Source organism: Pagrus major, chromosome 21 (assembly GCF_040436345.1).
Source record: "Pagrus major chromosome 21, Pma_NU_1.0".
Lineage (NCBI taxonomy): Eukaryota > Metazoa > Chordata > Actinopteri > Spariformes > Sparidae > Pagrus > Pagrus major.
The window spans coordinates 20,070,513-20,096,301 of NC_133235.1; the positions used below are offsets into that span (position 1 = coordinate 20,070,513).

The 25,789-nt window shown below is 38.3% G+C and overlaps 3 protein-coding genes across 4 annotated transcripts; 1 reads left to right on the forward strand and 2 right to left on the reverse strand.

Moving 5' to 3' along the window:
• Window positions 1–8,703: 8,703 nt before the first annotated feature.
• ccdc13 (coiled-coil domain containing 13) lies at window positions 8,704–12,258 on the reverse strand. The gene is made up of 11 exons (XM_073491669.1): window positions 12,077–12,258; window positions 11,793–11,941; window positions 11,571–11,713; window positions 11,339–11,422; window positions 11,134–11,247; window positions 10,910–11,014; window positions 10,474–10,644; window positions 10,209–10,385; window positions 9,886–10,074; window positions 9,659–9,759; window positions 8,704–8,812 (listed from the first exon to the last, which is right to left on the reverse strand). Exons 1-11 carry the CDS (start codon window positions 12,256–12,258, stop codon window positions 8,704–8,706), a joined length of 1,524 nt encoding a protein of 507 aa, XP_073347770.1.
• Window positions 12,259–15,601: 3,343 nt separating this feature from the next.
• On the reverse strand, window positions 15,602–20,138 carry higd1a (HIG1 hypoxia inducible domain family, member 1A). 2 transcript variants are annotated; one of them, XM_073491161.1, is made up of 4 exons: window positions 19,919–20,138; window positions 17,247–17,321; window positions 16,914–17,048; window positions 15,602–16,694 (listed from the first exon to the last, which is right to left on the reverse strand). In XM_073491161.1, the coding sequence occupies exons 2-4, from the start codon at window positions 17,314–17,316 to the stop codon at window positions 16,621–16,623; spliced, it is 279 nt and encodes a 92-aa protein (XP_073347262.1). In that variant the 5' UTR covers window positions 17,317–17,321; window positions 19,919–20,138; the 3' UTR covers window positions 15,602–16,620. The 2 variants fall into 2 exon arrangements, with proteins under 2 accessions (XP_073347262.1, XP_073347260.1); XM_073491159.1 differs by lacking the exon at window positions 19,919–20,138 and adding an exon at window positions 17,834–17,936.
• A 2,852-nt stretch (window positions 20,139–22,990) lies between these two features.
• LOC141016483 (5-beta-cholestane-3-alpha,7-alpha-diol 12-alpha-hydroxylase-like) lies at window positions 22,991–25,460 on the forward strand. Its single transcript, XM_073490869.1, has one exon. The coding sequence runs from the start codon at window positions 23,018–23,020 to the stop codon at window positions 24,551–24,553; it is 1,536 nt and encodes a 511-aa protein (XP_073346970.1). The 5' UTR covers window positions 22,991–23,017; the 3' UTR covers window positions 24,554–25,460.
• The last annotated feature ends 329 nt before the right edge of the window (window positions 25,461–25,789 follow it).

Here is a 25,789-nt window from a genome sequence, read left to right on the forward strand (position 1 = left end):
CAGTGACGAAATAGCTTTTTTCCAAGATTTTCTTACTAGCAAAATACACTTTGACTCACCCATTAATTACCAGCGTCACTAGACATTATATGTATTGATCAAGGAGCATACACCTGCAGTTTGTCACATACTTGAATCTGACTTCCCTGGCGAAGACTGATAGTAAATGTTCCTACGAGCCTGCAGCCCCGTCCTGAGGGTTTTCAGTGATAATGAAAACCCTTGTCCTTCATCTCAGTCAAACAGTTCCCAGTGATTGGCTTTTGTTAGAAGTACGGACGCAATCAGCATTTTAATGCTATACGTCATGTCAAGTCTGACTGGTGGCTTGTAGAAGAGCCTGCTGTTTTGTCTGGTATGCTCACACAAATCTTCAGGTTTTAAAGTTTTGTATTTTTTTGATAGTATGCCATATGTAAGAATTTTAGTCGAAAACATAAAAAAAATAACTATATTTGAACAGAATGTGAAGAATTAACAGTTTTGAAGTGTGTGTATGATACATCAAAACTGATGATTCAAGTTACTGTATGTATATTTTTTGAGCGAACAGATTTGGTCACATTTTCAGAGGACCTATAATAAAATCATTACTGAACCAAACTTCCAGTCTAAAGCGCTTGTGCCAGCGGTGTAAACCAACTATCCACCAGTGCTCCCAGCTCCCAGTTCGGATCGCTAGATGCACAGCTAACCAAGCTAACGGCAGCTACAGTTAGCAGCAGTTAACAGCTACTGTGTTTTATATGCTGATCACTGTTTGTTTTTAACTTAAATACAACAGCTGGCCAATTCTTACATATTGCACCTTTACCAATACAAATAGAGGTGTCAGAAAAACAACATTTGATGATAACAAGCGAACCCCTTGTCAGCGACGTTCAAAAACATCCACCGCAGGAAGGAATGCAAAATGTCTTCCACTCTTTGTAAAAGGTTGTATTTCAACCATTGGTGGTTCTATGACACTGTGTATTGTTGCCTCACAAATGTTTCTTATTTGTGGATATCTCTAATGTTGAAGTAGCTTGCTGGTAATTCCACTAAAATCATATTTTTGTCTTGATTCAAGTAGTTAAACTACTTCTTTCTTTCTTTTTGTGCTGTCATATTGTGCTGTCATATTAACTTCTGAAACTACAAACAATTTGGGGCCATTTGCTTCTCTACTGTAACTGAACGCCCTCTGACCAGTATTAAATTGAGACTGTTTCATTTAAAAGCTCCCTGTAGTAAGTTTTAGAAAATATATGACACTGACTAACCTCCTAACCCTCTTAAGCCTTTACAAAAGGGTGTCGTCACACCCTGATTGGTTAGCAGCCCCAAGCTGCTCTCACTCAGTAATTAGGAGCCAGTCTCCCAACCAGGTGATAAAAAAAGATGACGCATGTCCTACACAATGGGACTGCTACAAAATGTTCAGAGAAGTTTCTATTTCAGAAGTTATCTGGCTAACTAAGTAATCCTGCTTGGTGCAGGTGTCTGACTGATGGGCACTGTCTACAAAAGCAAAACAACGAAATCATAGGTTGACATTGTGCACTTTCCCATAAATAGTGTTTATTTTATTTTTATTTTTTTAAATGATCCATGAACAAATGGGCACTTTTTATATTAAACTCAATTTTCTGTATAAAATTGTGTTATTAATTCACATCACATGTATTTGTCAACTGGAATCTTTTCACAAAGTAGTTTGAACTCCTTTTTCTTATCTAACCAAACTGGATTTCAGCTTTGCTGTGGTTCAGCTTCTTCAAGTATGAGTAATTGGATAGCTTACAAAGCTCTGCTTTCAAAGTAGCTTCCGCACACCGAGAAAAATATTGCTTCTACCAGAAACTCTGTGTCTGTGTGGATGTCACTCACAAGAAATGCCAAACATAACAATAAATGTCTAGCGATGTCTCTGAAACCTTATTTAGTTTAATGATGACCATAAACATTCTGTTTGATAGATGCACTCGTGCTTCACATTGGGTAGAAAAATGCACTCTAATTCTGAAATAAACTAAATAAAATTACCTCTCTTGGCGTTCTTACAAGCTGTTAAAACATCTTCAAGCCCCAAACACTGAAGGTCAAATGTTGTCAGTCCGAAACACAGGGAGTCGAAAGGCCTTGTCCAGTGGGAAAAGTTCTGCAACATTTTCGTCCTATCGCTGTCTGCTCAGTTAGATTGTGTGTGATTGAAGAAACACGCTTGGAGCCATCAATGCCTGATGTGAGGCGGTAGAGGACAATTGAGGTGGCAGAGTTTCCACTTAGGGCCCTGAAATATGTTTTTCTTTTTTCCAAAATTATAGTACAAATAGTAGTTACATAAGAACTAAAGACAGAAACAGCCTGTTCAGGATGCAGCAGCTGACAAATAAACAAAACATATATACATTTTTTAAAATGCGTGGTATTCCTTTGTGTGGAAAGCTTTTAAACATCCTAAAATATCAGAGCAATGTTTTATTTCTTTACTGATAATATTTGATTGCATACCAACATTACATAGTGTGCCACATGAAGAGCTACAGTATGAAACTCTGCAGACACAATGAGGACCAATTAAGTATTAATCAGCAGATGTTAGTGTGTTGTCAAAACAAAGCTTCACATATTTATATTCATAAAGCATTCACAGACAGTATTGCACTGAACAAAAAGCAGCCTCCTGGGGTGTTGAGGTGGCTCAGCTGGGGTGTCACCCCCCTTTGTCTCTCCCAATTATTTCTGTCTCCCTCTGCTGTCAACCAACAGATAAAGGTAGACTACAAAGATCAGCAGCCTGTGCTCAGCGGCGCTCACGCACACATCTCCAGTAGGCAGCAGATCTCAGCAGCAGTGATCAGATGCGTGAGGAAAATGCCCGTGCCATTGTGTCAGCACGTGTTGAGGGACTTTTTTAACTACTTTGCTCACTTGTGGATTTACCCTGAGTAAACCCTGACGCTAAGGATATCTGCATCAGTGATGATGGACACACATGACACAGCCAGTGATTCAAACATCCAGCTCTTCTCATTTTGGCTATAAATAACTACTGTAAAATTGTACACGTCTTTCTTCTTTGACAGTAGTTGTTTTGGAGGCATGTTAAAATACACAAATGTCAGTAAAGTACTGAATTAAAACAAAGCAGCCTTGTTTTGATTTGCCAGGACCGTTATCAGATGTAAGGTGTTTCCTGAAGAAACAGACTATTTCTAGCGATTCAATTTTCAGTGGAAACATTTTTCCAGATGAGATCTTTAGATGAGAACAAGCCTCGAGTCAAGAGTGACTGCCGGGTTAGTACAGCGATGGGGAGAGAAAAGCAGCCTTCAGTTGCAGAGCAGGCACTGACAGCGAGGAGCTACACTTTGTCAAAAGCAGGCTTCTAAGCCATGCTGTCACCATGTCAGCGTCAGTTTGCTCTGCCTTCGCACATTAAAAGTGCCTCAGTAGCAAAAATGCATCTGATATATTCTTCGCTAATGTCACCACTGAGATATATTCCTGTATTTTTGCTGTTACAGGAGTTTTTTTTCTGCTTGTCTAGACGAAACAGTCTCTACAAGAGTGTAACTTCTGTATCCTTATTGTATTTCTATTTATTCACTTTATTTCCAAGTAGTAGATCACTTTTCTTTACACTCTACTGATTCATTTATAACTAGATCATTATAATGACAGTTGAAATAGATTGCATTGAATTGGCACCGCACAGCCTCGCTGTTAAATCTGATTAAGCATACTATATGTTTAATTGGCATCTTTGGCTGTAGACCACAGGAAGATAACAAATCACAGACTGTCAGAAAAACACATCAAAAGTGGTTGATGTGCAGTACATGACTAACCACACTGCCATCTAGTGATGCAATCTGTATTTAAACTCACTGAAATAAAAAATACAAAAACTAGAAAGGCACTCAGAAGAGTGCATACCTCCACCAAGGCACAGACATGTAATGTTAAAGAAAGTGAGGAGAAATCCTTGGATCTGTCTCTTTATCCGGATCGGCACCAAAAGTTAATGGTGTCTATTCTGAGCCATTGTGAACCACCATCCATCCAAGTTTCATGGAAATCCGTTGAGGAGTTTTTGTGTAATCCTGCTGACAAACCAGCGACAAACACGGAGACAGGTGAAAACAAAAAGAGAGGCAATAATGTCGACATGATCTCTCCCTGCACCAGATTTTGTGTTTTGGTGAAATGCAAGCAATGCAAAATTTTGGAAAATAAGCTTCAAGAGTGTGAAATAAGAGTGGCACAGCTCAGACTGAAGATCAGACAAACTGCTGACAGAACTTGTCTCGTCAACACGTCACTATGAATTGTGTGTGATGGCAGTGAACACCTCCATACTGGATTTTTTTATATAAATGTCAGCAACAATATCAGTCATCCTACAGACTTTGGTCAACATTTCACTGTTTCTCAATACAGATAACAGCTCATTACTTTATTTCTACTTACTGTAAATGAGCATATTAGGACTCCGCTGTTTATTTTCTTTCCATTACATGTAAATGAGAGGCGCTCAGAGATGAATGGACTCATACAGGCACAAACCGTTTTCTGGCCTGAGTAAAGTTCACAGATCCCTCATATACTGATGGCTAACTTTAACCTCTGCGTTCACAGCTCCACTATTTACTTTAGTTTCTGGATGCAGTCAATGGTCTGCAGGAAGCATTGGTCCAGAACGAGGGAATACCTCTGAGGAGAAGGATGGAGAAAGGAGTCATTCAAACCTGGAATGACAAATAGGTGAGGCTGTTTACGTACGCTGTGTTTACATAAGTTTGTGTTTGGTTTGGTGGGTTATTGGGCATTTTGGAATAAATCTACACCTTTCTGCGTAATACAGCTACATAAAACAATATTAAAATTGTTTGGTGAAGTGTAATTTATTTGAAAGTGATGACACTCTTTAATTAGTCAAGTCAACAAGAGTAGTCAAATTAATCTATGACAACATTGGTTTTTCCCTGAAATAAAACAGTAAAATGAGCATTTGGCAGCAATAAGCTTTATTTAAAATCTAAAAGCTGCTAACATTGGCCCTCTTCCTATCAGCCACCACATGTTCAGGATAACAGCTTTAGATTACACGTTGAGGAAATTAATCCAAACACAGACTTCCTTTTTAGATGAAGTTGTGTTACGGAAGATTTAAAAAAACAACCAAACAAAAATTTATTAAGTTAAACATTTTCCCTGGAATCAGATGCAGTTAGGGACCATGACAAGTATTTGCTCCATCAACACCCTTTCTGACGCACATTGCTACGTTTGATACATGTTTGGCAGTCCTGCGGGGCATCATAAAGCTGATGGTATCTCATCTGTTCCTCCGGTGACACATCTCACTCTGCTACATTAAAGGGTGCCTCACCTTCTATCCAGGAGGTATTCAACACAAGCTGTTTTTTGTTACCCTGAGCATAAAGGCTTTCTTCATCTCGTCCAAACTCTGATATTTTTGTCTTGTGGCACTTTCTCGCTCAGTCCAATGGGGACCTGCCAATCTCCCACAGGGTCCTGGAAGAAATAGTGCGGTATTTGAAGCAGCACACTAACTCAGCCATGGTTTTAAATTAAGCGTGATGTGGAGGAGGAGGTGGAGAGGGAGGTTTTTTTTTTTTTGCTGAAATCCTTTTGGCTACATCGGAAGAAAATAACTCGGATGTTAGTATGAATGTAGGGGCCACTCCCACCATATCCAGACAACCCTTGGATTAAGGAGCTAAGATCACATACTGTACATACATATGTGTGACACACTCTGGGGACCGTATGGAGGACTACAGTGGGAGCTTGTGCAGCTTGAGTCCGCATTAATTTTCAACCACTATTCCCACACAGCTGGTTTCAAGTCAGAAATGATTAGCAGCAATCTTTAAAAGGAATATTGAAGTTTTGGGGGACTTAACTGGGGTGTTTAGTATTTGGATTGGCCTGTCACACATTTATGTATAAGCATGCGGAGCCAAAAAGACCTTTAGGAGGGTCATGGCCATTAAGGCAAACAACATGTTTAAAATATTCGACTCCTTTTTAATTGATTAAATTGGATGTTAAAGCTTTACATTCAGGTCCTTGCCAAAAGGTTATACGGTCCTTATAAGTCCTCATAAGATGCTTATTAACATCCATGGAATAAAAAGCATCCTTAGTAACACATTTTTTATGAATAATACTAATAAAAGCAACCATAGTAGTAGTAATAATAATAATAATAATAATAATAATAATAATAATAATAATAATACATACAGTCAATATAAAAGCAAGAAAACATAAAATGGTACAAACAATGAATATAAAAATAACACACAATAAATAAAAACGATAAAACCGAGTATATAATAAAACCATGTAAAATAAAAGTAAAACGAACGAGATAGAAACCAGACAAACAACAGATTTACTCTTAAAAAACAGCCATCTTATTCTTATCCTAGCTCTAATGAATAAAGCTCAGATTCCTTTCGTAGTGAGGCAGGCTCTACCTTGGTGATTTGCATGTCAAAACAAAGCGCAGAGTCAAAGATCACATTAGAGGAGAGGTAGCACAGATTATCCCTCAGGTCATAGGTCAGACTTGGGGGACCAAATAATACTTCTCCAATACTCATTTAGTTGGAGAACATTTTCTGACATCCAGCATTCAATGTCTGAGAGGCAAGACATCATATGAGAGAGGGTGTCTATGTTGCTACCAGTCAGCGTATAAACATACTTATAATGTGGTGTAATGTGCCTTTACTGCCATATAATCATAGTTATAAGCCCTTATGAAGATTCTAAATGCTTTACAGCAATAATCATAACTGTGTATATAATGCAATATAAACATTAGTACTCAACCTATGAGTCGATCAATCAATCTCAATGTTTTTTTCACTTCACTGAAAGCATCAATGACCACTTGTAGTAATTTATAATCACATTATAATGCCTACTAGTGATTATAATGTATTACAACTATGAGAATGTTTAATACATTATGATCTTTGCAAAATAATGAGTGACCACAAATTAAGGAATGATACTTGATCTCATCATAAGTCATAATGAGGCATCTTGAGTTGACCTCATTATAAAATTCTTAATAATTTATGATTATTGTTATAAAGCATTCTGAATATTTGTAATTGCTTGCAATATAGGCACACATCTCTACGGTATATTTAATGTCAATATAATTATATATTTATCAGCATTACCTTGTATAATTATTTATGTATTCATTTATTTAAGCATTTTGTTACTTAATTATGTTTTTATTTATGCATTTAATTACACAATTATTTATGTATTTATATATTAACTTATGTACTTAATTTGGGCCCCCTTAGAACCCTCCATACATTATAAGTATGTTGCATTGCATTATAGACACTGGCGTCATAAAGAGTTATGATTATTGTTATAAAGCATTATGAATATTCATGAGGGCTTATAAGTATGACTGTTGAGTGCTATAGGTGCATTTTAATGCATTATAAATATGTTCAGACTGCGTTATAATGCATTATAGACATGGGCTTCATAAAGGGTGCTACCACATACCACCTAGCAGTTAACTATGCACTTATATTTACAGTTAAATATGAGTTTTGCAGCCACTGGACCTAAAGCGAGATCAGTAACAATTTTTAAAGTTAATAAATCATTTATTATGCACTTAGTAGTTGGTTTACAAAAAACTTTATACTCTCTATACCTGCAATGCACTTACAGTTGCCAGTGGACGTAAAGGCATACATAGATTTAATAAAATGTGACAGTGACATTTATAAAACAGCACGCACACAAGAAAGGAAACCATGGGGAGACATCCTATCAGCATCAAACATTAATACAATCAGTAAGAACACTTGTCTGGTGCCATCAGGGTTAAGTTGAGAGCTCTGGTCTTCAAGGTCCCTCAAACCGAGGTCACCAAACACAGAAAGGAACCATACACAAGACGTCTTTGAGGGTTCGAACGAGGAAAAAGACGGAGATCCATATGCTGTTTGTGTGGCAGAAGGGGAGAGTCTGTTTCCTGCAGGCTGCTGTTTGTCACATGTGACAGGAGAAGGTAGGGCTCAGCTGGACGTGAGGTTGAGCAGGGACCAGCCAGTTCCCCTGGTTAGTGTCTTGTCTGGGCTTCCACAAAGCCTGCAGGAAAAACATGCTTGGCTTGTCTCATCATGTCACTGCAGAGCCGCAGGTCATGGTGGAGAGTGCTCTTTAGCAATGCCCTCAGCGCCTCAGTTTCCCTCCAGCTGAGTGACCAGCGAGGAGAAGACGTACAAGGGCAACATGAACATCTCTGTGCAGCCCAAACATGAGGGTTTGAATGAGCACTGTCCACAGGCAGTGTGTCCATTACTATGCATTCACTTCTGTTATTTGGTGTAAATTTTATGAAAATCTGGCTTGTTTTCGGAACCAGTTCAAGACATCTACAGCATGCTCACAGTTAGAAATTACATTATAACGAATGCCGGTCTTGCTGTACAGTCTGTTCAGCTCCTGTTGCTCGGAAATTCGTGCCAGCCTGGTGCTGAGGGCCGCCGCTCCAGAGGCACAGAGTGATAGCCACAAGCGAGACTGACAAGGGAGAAATTGATGAGTCAGAGCATTGAAAAAATGGAAAATCTGCTTGACATTGTTGCATCATGCTGGCATCATGTTCTACCCTTTCTGCTTTTACAGTCCTTACTTTCAATCTAATTTCGTCCTCTCCAGCTGCTGCTCAAAGACCACCATCCCGTGGCGCTCCTCCTGGTCCTTCTGTTCTGCCTCCAAAACCCTCTGCTTCAGATCTTTCTCTCTAGAAGATTCAAGCGAGATCTTTTTTTGCATTTATCTTTGCTACATATAATGCTTAGCTAAGAAATGTAGCAAAATAGCAAAATACTCTTAATACAGACCTGTAAATAACTTTAATGTAGCTCCTCCAAATTATGCTACATATTTCTTTTTTTGACAGTCATTTTTCGGCTTTATTGCTGAAACACATACTGCCCATGGCAGAAAAAACTATCATCATCATTGGAGAAGAAAGCGGGTGTTTTGGACTAAGAGCAGTGGACTTTGAGACCGTCACGGCCCCCAGCGTCTTTCAACCATCCAACCTGACCATTTGGACTGACCCAGGGAATAAGAGCCACACTAATCAAGCTTGGTTTAAGGCTGCTCCTTGCTAATGTCTGGTCATGGATAAAGGAAATAGACAAAATGGGACCCAGGCTGGCGAAACAACATGAAATCAGAGACTGTTGTTGGCTGGACGAGGAGAGGTGGACTAACATGGATGCCTGGTGCTCACACACAGTCAAAGCTGATGTAGAGTGTTACTCAGATGTCAAACTTTTGATATGAAGATGCCGATTTCATTATCATCACCATCTTGTTGCTGCTGCTTACATTCACCCTGACGCAGATTAAAAAGATGCACTATGTGTTTATGTATATTTCTATGTAAATAACTGTATACTGTATATGTTGTGTAATTTGTATAGCATGAAGGAGTTTACACACTCTAATTTTCGTTATTCTGTGTTGTGAAAAGACGTATATATATCCTTGTACCCAGTATTAGCATAATGACTTAATGAAAAACTTACACATACATTGTCCCATTATCATTTAGCATGATTGCCACTGGCACACATACCTTGGAGATGTTATTCTCTTGTTACTGTCTCCCTCTTCAGGGGGAGATCCTGAACTGCAAATTGTTATCTTTGAGTTGGACTGTTTTTCCTCGTCCTCTTCCTGCAACATTTGTATGCATACATTTATACATGTATGCATTAAATGTGAAAGACCAAGCCTGAGAACAAAAGTTTGAAGGATAGATAACTTTTCAAGTAACCTTTCTTCAGCTTTCTATTTGTTTACCTTGACAGAGAGCTGCTTGATTATCTTCTCCTGTTCTTTGATCTTGGTCTTAAGCTTCTGGATGAGAGTGTTTTGCTCTGAAGCCTCACTCCTCGGCAGCTGTGTCTGGCTCTGCTGGGTCTCCTTGCTTTCTGCGTTCTGCTGTTGGCTGAGCTGTTTCAGCACCTCCTGCATGCGGGTCTGCTGCTTCTGACAGAAGAAGAAGGGGCAATTATTGCTTAGAACAATGTAGCAAAGAAAGAGATTGTCACAGGTGATCATTCTTTTTGAACATACACTGAGCATATAAATAATACTAGATATTTTCTTATCTAATGACTTACCAGCAGAGCATCCACAAGCTCATCATCATGCTTCCCCTTCTCCAGAAGGGTGGAGATTTGGCCTTTTAGAATTTTTATTTCAGATGACAAAGATTTGTTCCTGGCTTTAGAGGCTTCCAGCTTTTTCTTCACACCCTCGTGGTCTTTCAGGAGGGTCTCATAATCCACTGAGATCCTCTGTACAGGTGTAGAAGGAGAGCAGGGCCATTGCACGTTTACAGATTCGTATTTCAAACGAATTACAATTATTGTACAGCACACACACCTCAAATGCCTCCTTCCTCTCCTTCTCGATGGTGCGAATGTAGCTGAGGTTCCTTTCTTGAGGAGGGGTTTTCTGAAGGACCGCCATGTCCAGAAACTCTTCCTCTACACTCAGGACACTTGGCTGTCTTCGCTGATTTACCTGGTTCAGCTGCTGCTCAAGGTCCCGCAACTGGTTCACAATGACTAGTTTAGTTATTATTTGTTTATGATTTGTTGATGATTTCTAAAAGAGACATCTCTGTTTATTAAAATGTATTTTTTTGGCACTTTGAGCACCACACACTGAGTGCCATCTAGTTTGATCGTATTCTATATAGGGCGGACAAGCTGATATCTCCAAACTAAACAGCACTACAAGTAAGAGGAAAAATACATGTTTTTTGTTTTGGGGTGAACTGCCCCTTTAAGTAGAATGTAATTTTTTTTTTGCTTACCCTTGTCTGAAGAGCCAGTATTTGCTGAGAGCGACCTCTAAAGCTTCCTGGGCAGCTTAGCACTTGCTGAAGGTTGACCCCCTCTCCAACCTCACTGATTAAAACCTACAACAGCAGTAGAAGATCATATTTTGGAAAATAAAAGTCATAGATGATAATTCAAATGAATATTTGATATTATTTTTGAGCAGTTAGACTTAAGGCAGGAAAAAGAAAGCCACTACCTTATGAGCTACTTTCAACTCCTGTTTGGCAGATTGAACCTGGTTGCGATACTCAGTCACTTTCAGCTGGGCAGCAGCTAATTTTTCCTGCAGTGCTTTCAACACTGGATTGTCCTGCTTTTGTGAACAAATGACATATGATTCAGATGGAGTTGCTATTTCTAAAGTTAGGAGGGGAAAAAATATTCTCCTTATGGTGAAATACCTCACAGTCTTCGGACGAAACCTTATTCTGTGACTTTGTATCTGGCTTTTGTCCAGGTGGAGAGTGCACCAAAGCAGCCTGCAGCTTTAGAAAGGAGCATAACATCACAATTACTAATTGATTTATTCCCTCTGTAATACATCACAACATATTTAGTTTAAAACAAATGTAAACAGTTGTATTTATCCAACAGATCAAATGGCAGGATACACCTAATGCAAAACTTTGTTACCTTTTTCTCAAGCTCTTTGATTCTGTTGCTGTTTTGCTTGGATTTAATCTTTTCTTGCTCAATTTCAGCAGTTAGCTCTCTATTCTTCTTAGACAGCTCAACAATCTTGGTGGCCGCTATATCCCCTGCCAGGCCCGATGTGCCTAAACGGATGAGTGGATGAGTCATGAGGAAGCTGTGATGTGTCTGGATAATCACTGGATTAAGATAAGTAGAAGTTACCTGCTAAAGCCAAACGTTCTTCTTCTCTTTTCTTCGTCAGGTGTTTAATCTCAAAGTTCTTTTCGCTCAGAAGTTTGAAGAGCCGACCATTTTCATCCTTAAGCTCCCTCAGCTGGTCCAGTAAATTCTCATTCTGTCGGCCAAGCAGTCTATAGGGAGGCAATTAAAATGAACACTGAATACATGATAGAGATTACATACAAGATAAGAACCTGATTGTTCATATCAATTTGTGTACATACAAAGTTGGTGATATTTCCAACTTCAGCCTTTTTAAGTCTCACCTGTCTTCGGGAGTATCTGCCTGAATACCTTGCTTAGATAGATCCAAATCATCTTGGGTAGCGCTGACATTTAGTTTATCTGCTTCTTTCTCCTTCTTCCTATCCAGTTTTCTTTTCTCCTGCTGTTTTTGTAGTGCTTGGAACTGAAGCCGCAAATCATTCAGTTCATCATCGTGCTCCATGATCTACGATGGAGAAAGTAATCAATTTATAAAGGCAAGAAATGACAGCAAAAATTACATTTTTAAAAAATGATATGGGAATTATTTTATAATAATATCCTGCATACTTAGATATACATTTCCCTGGATTTGAAGGCAGCAGTTCAATTCAATACTAACTAAGGGAACAATAAGATACACAAAAATGGGAGTAGTTACTGAGGAGCGAGTAAGGACTGAATCAGGAACGACTTAATAAGGAACAACTCATGGAGAAACCATGACCACTGATTGGGACAAACTGGTAATGACTAATTACCGACTAATTACTGAATCATTAGTTACTGTTTTTGTGTATGTTCAAATAAAGTGAGACATCATATTGAGTAGTTAACCATTAGACTCAGTAAATTCTAATTACTTATTCATTAGTTATTCTTAACTATTCTTAATAGTAACAAATGATTCAGTAATTAGTAATTACTCAGTCATCACTAGTTTGTGCCAATCAGTGAGTGAGTGATAGTTAATCAGGAACAACTCATGAAGAAAGTGGTCAGTGTGTCGATTCACAGATATTTATGAACTACTCATTACCTAATGATTCATTAATGCAGTATCTCCCAGTCGGTTCTTCAGTAACTCATCATTGTCTACTATATAGCCCTCAAATCCTAGTTACTGATTCATACTTGCTCCTCAGTAACTACTCACATTTTTTGTATACCTTATTGTAAAGTGTTTTTTGGCACTTGTTTGATCAAAGCTGAACTTCATAAAATGACATTTTTCTAGAAGACCAAGGTATAAACACCCTACATGTGTGTTTTCCCTGAACGCAGCAGCAAAACAAGTCATTCTGGTAATAGCTCCTCGACGTGGTATTTGAGTGTCCCACTTCTGGTTCATGGTGTTGTTAATAATGTCTTCACTGGAAGCCCAAACAGACTTAAATTTACTGCCCCAGTCTTATTAGCAAAACAAATGCGTTTGGTAGATAACGTGTCCAGCAGTTACCGAGATAACATTGATGTTTATGACAGTTTGAGCGGCTGTGAAAACGTTTAATCCTATTCTTCTGGCTCCTTATTAGGATTATATACGTTATGGTTGTATAATAAGAAAATAGCTCACCTTTCATTCATCCAAATATCGCTCTTGACACAATTTGGAGGCTGTTTTCCCTCTGAATTAAGGCTGTTTCGTGTGGAGAGGCTTCCTGACTGATTGCGACGCTACTGTAACCATAGCAACGGCACTCTCGAGATTGGGACAAGATCTCGCGGGAGCAAGAATGTAGTCAAGGGAAAAGGAGGGAGCCACCAGTTCATAACGTTATTAAGACTGAATATCTTTCACTTTTTTTTTATTTTACCGGTCATTAACTTGAATTTAGGAATAAGAGCTGCAAGCGCGCATTTTGTAAATTGTTTTCTAATATTGTACACAGTTATGGAGAGCTACATGAGGCGGGAAATGAGGAGAGAAAATAGCAAACAGGTGCAGGACTTCTTGACTGATTAAAAAATTATGCTAGCTAGCTAAACTTTGCCAAATGATTGGTTTTGCTGTGGGCCATTGGAGTGAAAAAGGTGAGATTAAACTTTTTTTTGGACACAAAAACATTCCAGATATTTGGGAAAAAACAGGTGCTGGAGTGCTCCCATTAGTAAACTTTGAAAACTTGAGCCAAGCCTTTATATTTGGGCTATATCCTGTTTGGCCACAAGGGGGCGAGATACCCTACACTGCAGCTTTATCAGACTTGGTAAATGCATATTTAATTTGATTTAGTTAAGTAATTTCACTGTTAAGAAACAATGAAATGGTTCTTTAAACATGTATTAATCAATTGTAAAGGTTAAAAACCTTAGCTGTAACTCTCCAATGGCCATCCAAGTAATGTTTATAAATGAACTACTTAGTATTCATTAACCATTTACAAAGTATTGTGAACATCAGTTGCAACTTTCCAATAAACAATTGCTAATAAATTGTTTATAAAGCATGTCATTGCTTGTTTACAGTGAAATAACTATTGATTCAAGTTTAATTGTTTATTTTAATGATATGATAGATATAATTGAGTGTTTCTATAGATATACAGTATGTATATGTACATATATATATTTATATGTATATATATATATATATATATATATATATATATATATATATATATATATATATATATATATATATATATATATATGTGTGTGTGTGTGTGTGTGTGTGTGTGTGTGTGTGTGTGTGTGTGTATTTAGATATCAAAGACCCAGAAAAAAAACGGGGACATGACCTCAATATCCTACGGCCCTGACAACTGAACATTCATTTTGTTCTGACAGATTGAAAGACACTGTGGGAACATTCATTCCATGTTTATAACACCCATCCAATAAATGTTCTTCTTAGTTATAATAAACTCCAGAAACAAAAAAGTAAAATACTATTTCTCATTTGACAGTGAATCCCTTGGAAGCCTCACAAGTACTCCAGTCTTCTGCCTCGACACATGTTTGGAGGCAAGGGACAACCAAAGGATGCTGGTTTGGAATAATGTTTAATGTATGAGTGATGAAAGCTCCAGGATTGGCATAGCCATGCTTACATGCACACTCCTCAGGTGTTATTGTGAGGAACTTGAGTATGTGACATCCGTACCCTGATGCAATTGCATAATACTTACTGGATCTCACGTAGACCCATTGTGTTCTTTATTGTGAGTAATACTAACCATCAGCAGTCACAATGACGCAGCACTTTAGAGCATCTCATTGCATTAAATTGCTGTAAGACCTTTCCTGTTCAAATTGGATATTAAGGTGGGTCAGTACACAGTCAGGGAAAGCAGAGCAGTTTTATCTGATGGGAGTGGTAGGGTAATGTTCAAACACTGTATGTGTAATGGTTTTATTATTTGGAATTTCTGGACACACCAGATTCTGCACAAGGAAGTGAGTACTTATCATTGTGTAAACATCAAGAGTTGCAAGTAAGAGGTTTGACCTAACATACAAGAACATAATTTGTGATAAACTGTACACTTAACTTAAAATAATGCACTCTTCAATGAATCCCATGGTCATTTAGTATTCACCTTTTGTTGCAAAGGTTTAATAGACTGTTAAAGAGAACTTCTTTGGTATTTTAAGGCTGTAGTTTATGGTGCTGTTAAATTGTATTGTTTTACAGTAAGGGTGTTTCTAACACAGACTTAGGTATCGACTTTTAATACAGACACTAGACGTGTACATGATAAACTGGCAGTGTATATTGCCATTTGTTCCAAATAAGCTACATCAGACAAAGCACATTTTCATTGCAACTTGGAGAGGTTTCAGTACACAACAGAATTTCACAATTACGAGTCTGGTTGTTTTTATTTTCAGATTTCCAATTTTTAAAAAAAACAATGCTTTTTTTGCACACAGCATCCAACACATCATTAATAACTTAACAAGGCATCTATTACAGCATATCACAGGATTGGCTGTATGATATTATATAGGTTACTGAAGTCAGTCGGTGTACCTATGAGTTTAGTCTCATCTAAACTTTGGAAGCGGCTGTAATGAAACATTGGACCCCGGTGTATCACAATGAAGAAAAAAAAAGACTTGGCCTTTACCATCAATTTGTATAAAGGCTGTTCTGAAAATTGCCCGTTATTCCAATTTCCATGTGATGAATTTATACATTAGTTTTTTGTGGGATAATCTGACACTGTAATGAGTCAAAACCCATATGTGTCCTTGCCATTAAATAAAGATGAAAGGACAGGCCTTGTCTATAGACTACATGTTGTCATGCCTCTAATGCACTAGGATGCCCATTTTTTTAAAAAAAAAAAGTGGGCTAAGGTGCAACCATTTTCAATTTGGCAAATGTACATTAGTACTTCAAAGAATACAGCTGGTATGAGACAATAAAACGATGACAAAAAAGGTCAGGCCGCCTGCCTAGTCGCACTGTTTTCAACTATTCACTACTTTTTCTAGCTTTTGATATTTCACTCACACATCATTCAAATAATTCAAATAAAAGGTAACAAAACTATCAGCAATGCCACCTGTCCACACTGATATCAAATCAGCTAGGTTTACAACTGCAGACACATCGAGTGTAGCCAGCGTTAAAACAGCTGAAATCAGTAGACCTCCTCCTTCTCAATGCAGGAGTGACAGCTTCACCCTCTGGTGTCGTATTTAGAAGATAGGAAGTGTAATCAATAAATTACAACTATTTACAGTGGAAGAGAGGTGCGGAGTGGATGTGTACATACAAGAATTATGACACATCTCTAAAAACAAAAGTTCTATTCACCTTAACATGAGGTAATATTAAGGGAGATTAAGGGAAAATATCAGTGTAAATCCATGTTCACTTGGGTTCTGCTGCTTTCTGTTGTTCTCTGGGTTTTACAACAAAGTCTCTGTACATGGTGTAGATGACACCTGGAAACCAAGAAACAGAGGAATAAGTTACATGAAGGCACAAATAGATTTTAACGCTGACAAGTAAAAATGGTCATAATATAGCTAGCCAGACCTATATTTTTAGTGAGAATAGATTGAATCCAAATCACCTGTGATAACCAAGATTATAAAAACATGTCAGTTTCTAAAAAAACAAATAAGATTTAATTTAGAAATGTGACACTCCGAGCAACATACCAAGAGTCATGGCTCCAACCACAAAGCCTTGGGCAGCTACACGCATGTGGATCAGGTGAACTGACATTTTTGTATCTCCCCGACTTTTCATTTTCAGCAGTCTGTAGCCAACAATGGCGAAGAATCCAGCCATTCCTACAAGGAGCAAGAAGACAGATCAAGTTACACAAATGACAAAAACTAAAAAAAAAAAGTTGGTGTAATAACTTTTAAAAACAAAGCGTAAACAGTGGGGGGCACTTTAAGACACATCGATTCTGTAGTATTTCATAGAAGTCAAGTTAATTTAACTTTTTATCATGATGTAACCATTAGGGGACAGCATGTACTCACCCACTGGGACGAACGGATTCTCCTTTGCTTTTCGCATGAACTTGGACTCATTATCTTCATAAGAAGACATCTTGACTGAAACAAAAAGAAAAGTAAAGTTAGTACAGCAAGTTGGAGGTTACTACCAAAACATGGCATGCTAGTTCATTCAATGTAGGCGGGGTCCATTTTCCAGGTCAAATCCCCAATGAAAACCTAAGTTACAGTTGTAGATAATAAGTTTGAAGTTATAGTCCACTGAAAAACGGTTGAATACTGTTTAAATTCGTACCGTAAGCTAGTTTGTTAGCCGCTGCTCAGAGCTAATGTGAACACCACATGAACTGTTCAGAGGTTACGCATGAAGGACAGAAGTAAGAGTCATCCTTATATAGGCCCAAAGAACTGAACCTATCCCACTTAGTGTCAATGAAACGACATCAGCTTTTGAGCAATACTAAGTTATAATCGTCTGAAGTGAAATTTTGGTATAAGGCCAAATAACATAAAGTCCCCGACGAATAAAACAATCAAGAGGGATGGTTACAGTTTTAACAGCACATATAAAAACTTGTATTGCGCCACAGAAGGCTGGACTGAGTTCTTACCTGTTTAATGAGTGTGTGGCTATTTGAATAGACAATAATGAAATTAAACGAAGATGTTTTATGAGTCCTAAGAGCCTCAGATCGCACGCACTGTATAGAGGAAGTAGCAAGCCGGCTACGTGATGTAACTACCATCTCACGCAGGTCTGACGTCAGCAGGATATCACGATTGTGATGTGTTCAAGCCGTAGAAGAAAATGGGAAAGACAGGTTGCGCCTCTGAAATGCTCTCAGATTGCTAGCTTCAGAGTTTTCTCATGAAAATGTCAGTTGTGTTTCAAGTGAGCTTTCTGGATTTTAAAAATAGTTCAATTGATCGGTTTGTAAATTTAAAAAAAAACACAATCTACCTCTTAATAAGGATATGCCCTTGGATATAAAAGCAATAACTTTAACGTGCTCTCAGCGGTAACAGAGGGATAGGTATTTAGATTGGCTAAACATGACTTAATACAATGTCACCCTAGCTTAACATTTGATTTGCTGTTACTACAATTGCAGTAACACTTTCTTTGTATTGGCCACCACGGTTAAATCAGTCATAAAGTGTCAGTAGCATCAACATTGTTAACAATAAAGCATCCTTTATGCTGTTTGTCATAAACTATTTTTATTTGTTACCAACTTACAGATACACACACACACACACACACCTATTTTAATCACCTAGCCTAATTGTAGGTTTGTATCTTTATGTCTCTTTCTATCTTCTATATTTGTTAATTGTTCCTGGAACTGCATATGTAGTGTAGCACTAGTGGAAGCTTAAAACCGAAGTCAATAAAGCTGATTTCATTACTATTAGGGTCGCATTATGTATACTCTCATGTTAGTGCAACAGCTTGATGGTTGTGTTACATCCAAGCTACCCTGAACGCAGCATCAGGTGTACGCTCTCAGAATCAAAGATAGTGAAACGAACAAGAGGAAGCCTCCAAATCCCACCCCAGTCGTGGTGTAGTCTGTTTCGCAATGAAACTAAAACGTTTTTTTTACAGCGTCAGCTGCTTTTCATGTCAAAATATTACAATGTGATATATAATATTAATAACATGTTGTTTTAAGCCCTTTATGTTCACAACCTACGCAATTCCCTTCGACCAATGTTTTCTCATCTTACCATAAAAAGCCACAGTGAAGTTGGGCTAAACGAAGTTAGTCGTAGGTGGAAGAGAATCCTCTTGCTTTACGTGGTGATCTCTGTGATGATGTAACAGTGGGGACATGTCATGAGAACTCTTGGCTGCACGTTTCTGCAACGTGCTGCTTCCGTCCTCAGAGCAATGTAAAATAAACTATTGCAGTACTTATAATAATAATCCGAGTTGATGCTCCGGATTTTTAGGTTCATGGCCCACTTTTAAATGACTCCTAATATACTCTATATGACATCGAGTTAATGGCCTAACTGAATAACTATTTCTTGTAGTATCAATAAGAACAACACTAGGCTATTTATAGGGCTAACAATATCTATAATTGTTGTTAAGAACAACCAATATTATAATTATTATCACTATAATTATTATTATTATTATTATTAAATAATGAATGGCATATCCACTAACATCACAAACAGAACACATTCTTGTTTAAACTAAATGGAGGGATCAAAACTTCAAATAAATTTGTATTTATCAACACTAACAACTTCAAATTCTGCCTCCAGAATGATTTGTTGACAGTAATATTTGCTAGCTAATTAATGGATACAATATATTGTGCATGATTATTGTTGTTCTTCTTTCAAATAATTCTACCTATAAATCTGACATGACGGTGCCAGCTGAAACCAATGTGACCTCCTAAAATTAACTTTGAGATTTTATACTTGCTTCTATGGTTCATGAAGTAGATGAATAAAATCTTTCATCTTTCAACATTAGCAGTTTGCCATGTCTTTGTGAAAGCTTCTGCACTGTGTTCAACCTTCTTGAGGAGGAAATCAGAAACAGCTTTGAAGCCCCTAATGAGCCTGTGGCTTTTCCTTTACGCAATTATGGACTATCAGTTCCCACTGATCATGCACCAGGCCCTGATTTACTAAGCAGATTAAAGAGGGAGCTGCAAACAAACATCACTTACCTTCCAGACATCAAAGAACATAATTCAATATACACATTTCATAATTATTTCCTTTTTGTTGGATGACCTTATCTGCCTTCTGATGATCCAACCTACATGTTTCACACATCTTTGCTGACCTGGGGAAGTCATATAGAAAATGATTGACTAATATCTGACTTCTAACTTAAGTTCTGCAGTTTTCTTTGCCTTGTGCACAGACAAGGAAATGTCACTGGAACTCAGAAACCTGTTATAAATGAAACTGCCTCAGTCAAAGAGCTCAGAGTGACGCAGTTATGTTGTAAAGAAAGCAAACATCTCCACCCAGTGGTGACTTTGTACTCTAAATCAGCAATGAGTTGAGATGGTCACTGCTCCATTTACAATTTACTTACTATAAAGATGACAAAGTCGACAGGATATCACATTCAATCATTCAGTTATCGTAATATCAGTTTTATCAAAACATTCATATTTGTATATGACTGAATGAATGAATGCATCAAATGCATGTGTGTCTGCTTTATATTCATGAGCCCTGATCTTTAATAGACTGCTGTAACTGGTGGCAGCCTCAGTGCTGCAGCAGATTCGTCAGCTTTTCCCTGCTAGGGGCGCCTGTATGCAGCTAGGTTGTGATGAACAAAAAGGTCTCTAGTCATCATAAGCATCCTACACCTACTGTACTACCAATAACAAGTTTGGATATACAGTATATGACAAATTAAAAGTTTGCCTGTTTCATACAGACATAACACTTCATATAAGTTGTTAGATCAAATTCATACTTTAAGCTTTTCAATGGTGGATTTGCGTTACAGGGGCTCTGTGGAACTTCTGTGTTGTGCTGGAAGCCATGTTGTTAGTTGTTACTAAACAAACGTGTTGCTCTCTGTTAGCGCAGGTGAGAGTGGCACTGAGACGAGGCGCTCAGTAACCTGCATGAAGTGAAATCCCTTGGACTGTCGCTCGACTTTCTTCACAAAGAAATCCACAGTCCAACAGAATTAAACAACTTAAACAAATTGTCCTCTGGGTTGTAAAGGGAAATTGCTACACATTGTTACACAGGGCCCCTTAATATTTTGGTGTTGCAAATGTCTGCATGTGATTATGTACTCCCCATTGGTGTTGTTCCCAGAAAGACAATCAGTGATGTGTTTTGAGACTAATATGACTCAATTTCTTACAAGAGAAGAAATAAGGGACGTTTCTCATCTTCAGAGCCAAGTGAATAAAACTGAATTAATGTCTGAACATACGCACATGCTCAGTTCCAATTTTAGCTTGGTTGGACTGCTCATTTTACAATTATGTATAATTTTTTCGAATTATATTGCTGCTGCATTAATGTTTAAGTTTTTGGTCATTTTAACTTTTGGATATACCATTGGTAAGTTTAATATACAGCAATGCATTATATTCCATGAGATCATCATATGTTTGTAGCATCGCTGTCCCATGAGAACCACATATCACTAAAAGGTCAACTTTTCATGAGCTCAGAAAAACAGGCCTGTTTTCAGCTTTGTGACAATGTAGGAGGGTTTTTAATTAGTTTATAAAAGGTGGAGGATTAGAAGAGGTGCCTCCACCAACAAAGGAACACTTAAACCTTCAGTTGAGTAGAAAAATTCATATTCGAATCACCCTATTTGGATAAGATGTTTTTCATTCGACAGATAGGCTTCGAAAAAATGGCATCTGAGAAGTAACTAGTAACTAAAGCTGTTTGACAAATGTAGTGGAGTAGAAGTATAAGGTTATGAAATATATGAAATTGAAATATGAAATTGAAATACTTTTCTGTAAGATATAAACTCCAGCAGGTGGTGCTACATGTCCACAGAGGAACAGCACAAGGCAAGCACATGTCCCTCCACGGTGCAGACTTTGGAAATCAGGGTCACAATGCAAAGATAAGAGCAAAGATGTAAACGCCTTGTTAATACTTTCCATGTACTTCTGTAACACAGTCATCATGATTGTTGAAAATGACCCTCCCTTTGAGTAAACATACTTATATCAGACAAGGCACGCTTTATCATAAATATCATATCTGTCAATGAAGACACCAGAGTTTAGTTTTTAAGTAAATGATTTAAATAAAAAGATTGGAAATCATCTACATCTAGGTTGTGAACACAATTCAAAACAGCACTCTCCAGCTCTGAGCACAAACTGTGGAAGGTGACTAACAATGACCTGTTGTTAGTCAAATGCAATCAGACGTCACATGGGGCTTCACGCGTCACATGGGGCTTCTTTCCGATGATGTTTACCTCCAGACACAAATACCATTACTCACACTTTCTCTACTGGAAGATTTATTGCTTACTCACCGAATCATACTGGTTACCTGTGTCTGTACCTTTATATTGTATCATTAGCTAGGTACAAAAAGCTATAATGTCAACTGTTATGGACATGTTTTTAAGATACTTTAATTCAGAAAGACATGTTGGTTGGTTTATAATAGACAATGCAAGTCATCTCATGTTTCTTCTCTTCTTTTGAACCTTGAGCCATTTGTAAAAAATTAAAAAAAGTATACTGGCCTATTGTAAATGATTGTATGCAAGTGACTGCACAACCCCATTTATCAGCTTAGCAGTATATCCCATGCTGCTGACTGTTGAAAGTCAGATGGGTGTGACTGTGCCAACTGCCTGCACACACACAATTACTGGTAGATTTGTAGGTCAGGGTCTAAAAAACAGATCAATTTCATGATAATACAGTTTGTGAACAGATTACTCAAAGTGAAACATCATTGTCCATACGGTATTCATTTAAATGCTGTAATAGTATGGCACAAAACAAGCCTCAGAGGATCAAAGGATCTTCTGTTTTCACTGTATTATATCCAGATGAAAAATCATCCGACATAACTCATCTGGTCTTTTTTTACTACGTAAACAGTTTTAGTGTGTCATTTAATGCACATGAGTTCAAATGTCATCCATGTAACTTTCACTGTCTCCTACTTACATGGAAAACTACTAAATAAGGAGTTCCTGGAATGCAGACAAGCTAAAGGAGGAGCAACAGTCTGTATATCATTCAGGCAGTGGACCTTAACTCCAAATCGCCGTGTAGCACACAAAGGGATCAGTCATGGAGCTGCTGCTGCCGATCCTTCTTTCTTTTCTTGCCGCTCTGATTGGAGGGCTGTACCTACTCGGGGTGTTTCGACAGCGTCGACCAGGAGAACCCCCTTTGGATAAGGGGCTCATCCCTTGGCTGGGTCATGTCTTAGAGTTTCGCAGGAACACGCTGAAGTTCCTCGAGAGGATGAAGCAAAAGCATGGTGATGTGTTCACAATTCAGCTTGGAGGATTTTATGTTACATTCCTTCAGGACCCCCTATCGTTTGGGGCGATGGTGAAGGAGAGTCGAGACAAACTGGACTTTAACAAGTTTGCAGAACAACTGGTGCGCAGGGTGTTTGGTTACAGTGTCATCGAGAATGACCACCACATTCTCAGTGTGTCCAGCAACAAGCACCTGAAAGGAGAGGGGCTTGAGGTAATGACACAAGCCATGATGAGCAATTTGCAGAACCTGATGTTGCACAGCATGGGATCAGATGCAGACCAAAGGGCATGGAAAGAAGATTCACTGTTTGCATACAGCTACAATATTGTTTTTAGAGCAGGCTACTTGTCCCTGTATGGCAATGAGCCACAGACGTCAAATTTAGGTGAGGAGAAAGCCAAAGAGCAGGACAGAGCTGAATCAGAAGCTTTATTTTCCGAGTTTCGTAAATATGACCAACTCTTCCCCAATCTGGCTTATGGGGTCCTCACACCAAGAAAAAAGATGGAGGCAGACAGGCTCTTGGCATGCTTCTGGAACACTCTGTCAGTGGAGAAGATGAGGACCAAGGACAACATCAGCCGCTGGGTGTGGGACATGCAGCAGGCCAAAGCGGAGGCAGGTATGAATGAGTCAATGATAAACAGGTACATGTTTGTGCTTCTTTGGGCCTCTCAGGGCAACACAGGGCCCTCTGCATTTTGGCTGATCCTCTACCTCATGAAACAACCAGAGGCCATGACAGCAGTGAAGGAAGAGGTAGATAGGGCTGTGAAGGAATCTGGGCAGGAAGTGCGACGTGGTGGCCCAATAGTCGATCTGACCCGTGAAATGCTGATGAAGACACCGATCCTGGACAGCGCTGTAGAAGAGACCCTCCGACTCACCGCTGCACCCCTCCTCACCAGAGCAGTGCTCCAGGATATGACCCTCAAGATGGCTGATGGGCGTGAATACTTCATTCGCCAGGGCGACAGATTGGCAGTTTTTCCTTACATTGCTGTTCAGATCGACCCGGAGATCCACCCTGACCCACATTCATTCAAGTATGACCGCTTTCTGAATCCAGACGGGACCAGGAAAACAGATTTTTACAAAGCAGGGAAGAAGCTGAAATATTACACCATGCCCTGGGGTGCTGGAGTCTCCATGTGCCCTGGACGTTTCTTTGCCACCAACGAGCTGAAGCAGTTTGCATTCCTCATGCTGCTCTATTTTGATTTTGAGCTGAAAAATCCTGATGAGAAGATACCTGAAATTGACTCCAGGCGATGGGGCTTTGGATCGATGCAGCCCGTCAGAGATGTAGAGTTTCGCTACAGACTCAGAAATTAAACGGATCAATCACTTTTATCTTTCTGATGAAACATTGTAATTTGATCTTCTCTGCAAGCTTTTATTTGACAATTATGTTTCTGGGAACATGTAATTCCATAATGAAGCATTATTTTGTACACTTGGAGAGTAGCTGAAGTCACTTGTTATATATCATTGGATGTCTATCAGAGGAAATAGAGACAGCAACAAGACCAGTGAGAAATATCAACAGTGGTGTGTAAGAAAGCTGCAACAAAGGCTTGGGAAGATATATAATGAGAAGAAAAGAAAAAGTGGTTGTGGATTCAGTACTACTGATAATGAGCTTGATGCAATTTGTTCTATATTTTACATTGATTTATTTCTGTAAATTCACAGATTTCATTAAATTCTATTTTACTAAGAACAAAAGCAAAGATGCCAGTGCATTGTTAATATTCTTTCATCCATTTCTGTTAGATGGTCATCATGATGCTAAGGATCCATATTAAATGATTAAAAAAAAGACATCTCTGTGTAATCTTAAATATCAGAGAGGGCAGGTGTCCTCTTTCATATCTGTCTCATGTGTAATACTTCCCCTTAATCAAGGCCGCAATCTCTGTTTACGACCTGCAAATAAACTGGAATGTCATTGAACTGGTTTTGAGATAAACGTCAGGTTTCATCTGAAGTCGTGTTTCCAGAAACTGTGCCTGTAGCCCCAATGACCTATAATTATAGCTCCATAACAGGATAACGCAAACGGGACTGGAGCGGAAACAAATTTGAAAGTTACCTTGACCAGATTAACTTATGGCATACTGTTGTACCGGATCTTTATTGTTTTATAATGTAATTGCTGAACTCACATGACTGTATTACAATTTACAGATTACAGAGCAGTTACAATAAATGATCAATTGCTGAATTTTAAACAATATAACCAGTTGTTTGCCTGTTATTCAGTATTATACTACTGAACTCACTATGCAGTTTTATATAAGACTAGGTGCTGTTATCCATTTGCAAGAATTCGATATTTTTCATCTAAATGTAGTTGTAGCATGTTAATGTGTGGCTTTATATATCACAATTTCTAAAACAGTTTCTGCATTTTGTACCAAGATTTTCAAACCTTATTTTTATCCTCCTGATCAAAAAAAGCTCTGATCATCATCTGTACTGTGGGTGTATCCCAATATTCTTAAAACATCAATTTCTACAAGTTTGTGGTGGAGGTAGGTTATTGGAGTTGCCACATCACAGCAATCG

What these genes read in the sequence shown, in the direction of transcription:
- ccdc13 (XM_073491669.1), bottom strand. Translation starts at nt 12,258, where the DNA reads ATGGAGCACGATGATGAACTGAATGATTTGCGGCTTCAGTTCCAAGCA. An exon ending in AGTTGAAAGTAGCTCATAAG is followed by an intron (nt 11,015 to 11,133) that starts GTAGTGGCTTTC and finishes CTGCTGTTGTAG; the next exon opens with GTTTTAATCAGTGAGGTTGG. An exon ending in TACTGGCTCTTCAGACAAGG is followed by an intron (nt 10,645 to 10,909) that starts GTAAGCAAAAAA and finishes ATTGTGAACCAG; the next exon opens with TTGCGGGACCTTGAGCAGCA.
- higd1a (XM_073491161.1), bottom strand. Translation starts at nt 17,316, where the DNA reads ATGTCTTCTTATGAAGATAATGAGTCCAAGTTCATGCGAAAAGCAAAG. An exon ending in GAATCCGTTCGTCCCAGTGG is followed by an intron (nt 17,049 to 17,246) that starts GTGAGTACATGC and finishes TGCTCCTTGTAG; the next exon opens with GAATGGCTGGATTCTTCGCC. An exon ending in GGTTGGAGCCATGACTCTTG is followed by an intron (nt 16,695 to 16,913) that starts GTATGTTGCTCG and finishes CTTGGTTTCCAG; the next exon opens with GTGTCATCTACACCATGTAC.
- LOC141016483 (XM_073490869.1), top strand. Translation starts at nt 23,018, where the DNA reads ATGGAGCTGCTGCTGCCGATCCTTCTTTCTTTTCTTGCCGCTCTGATT.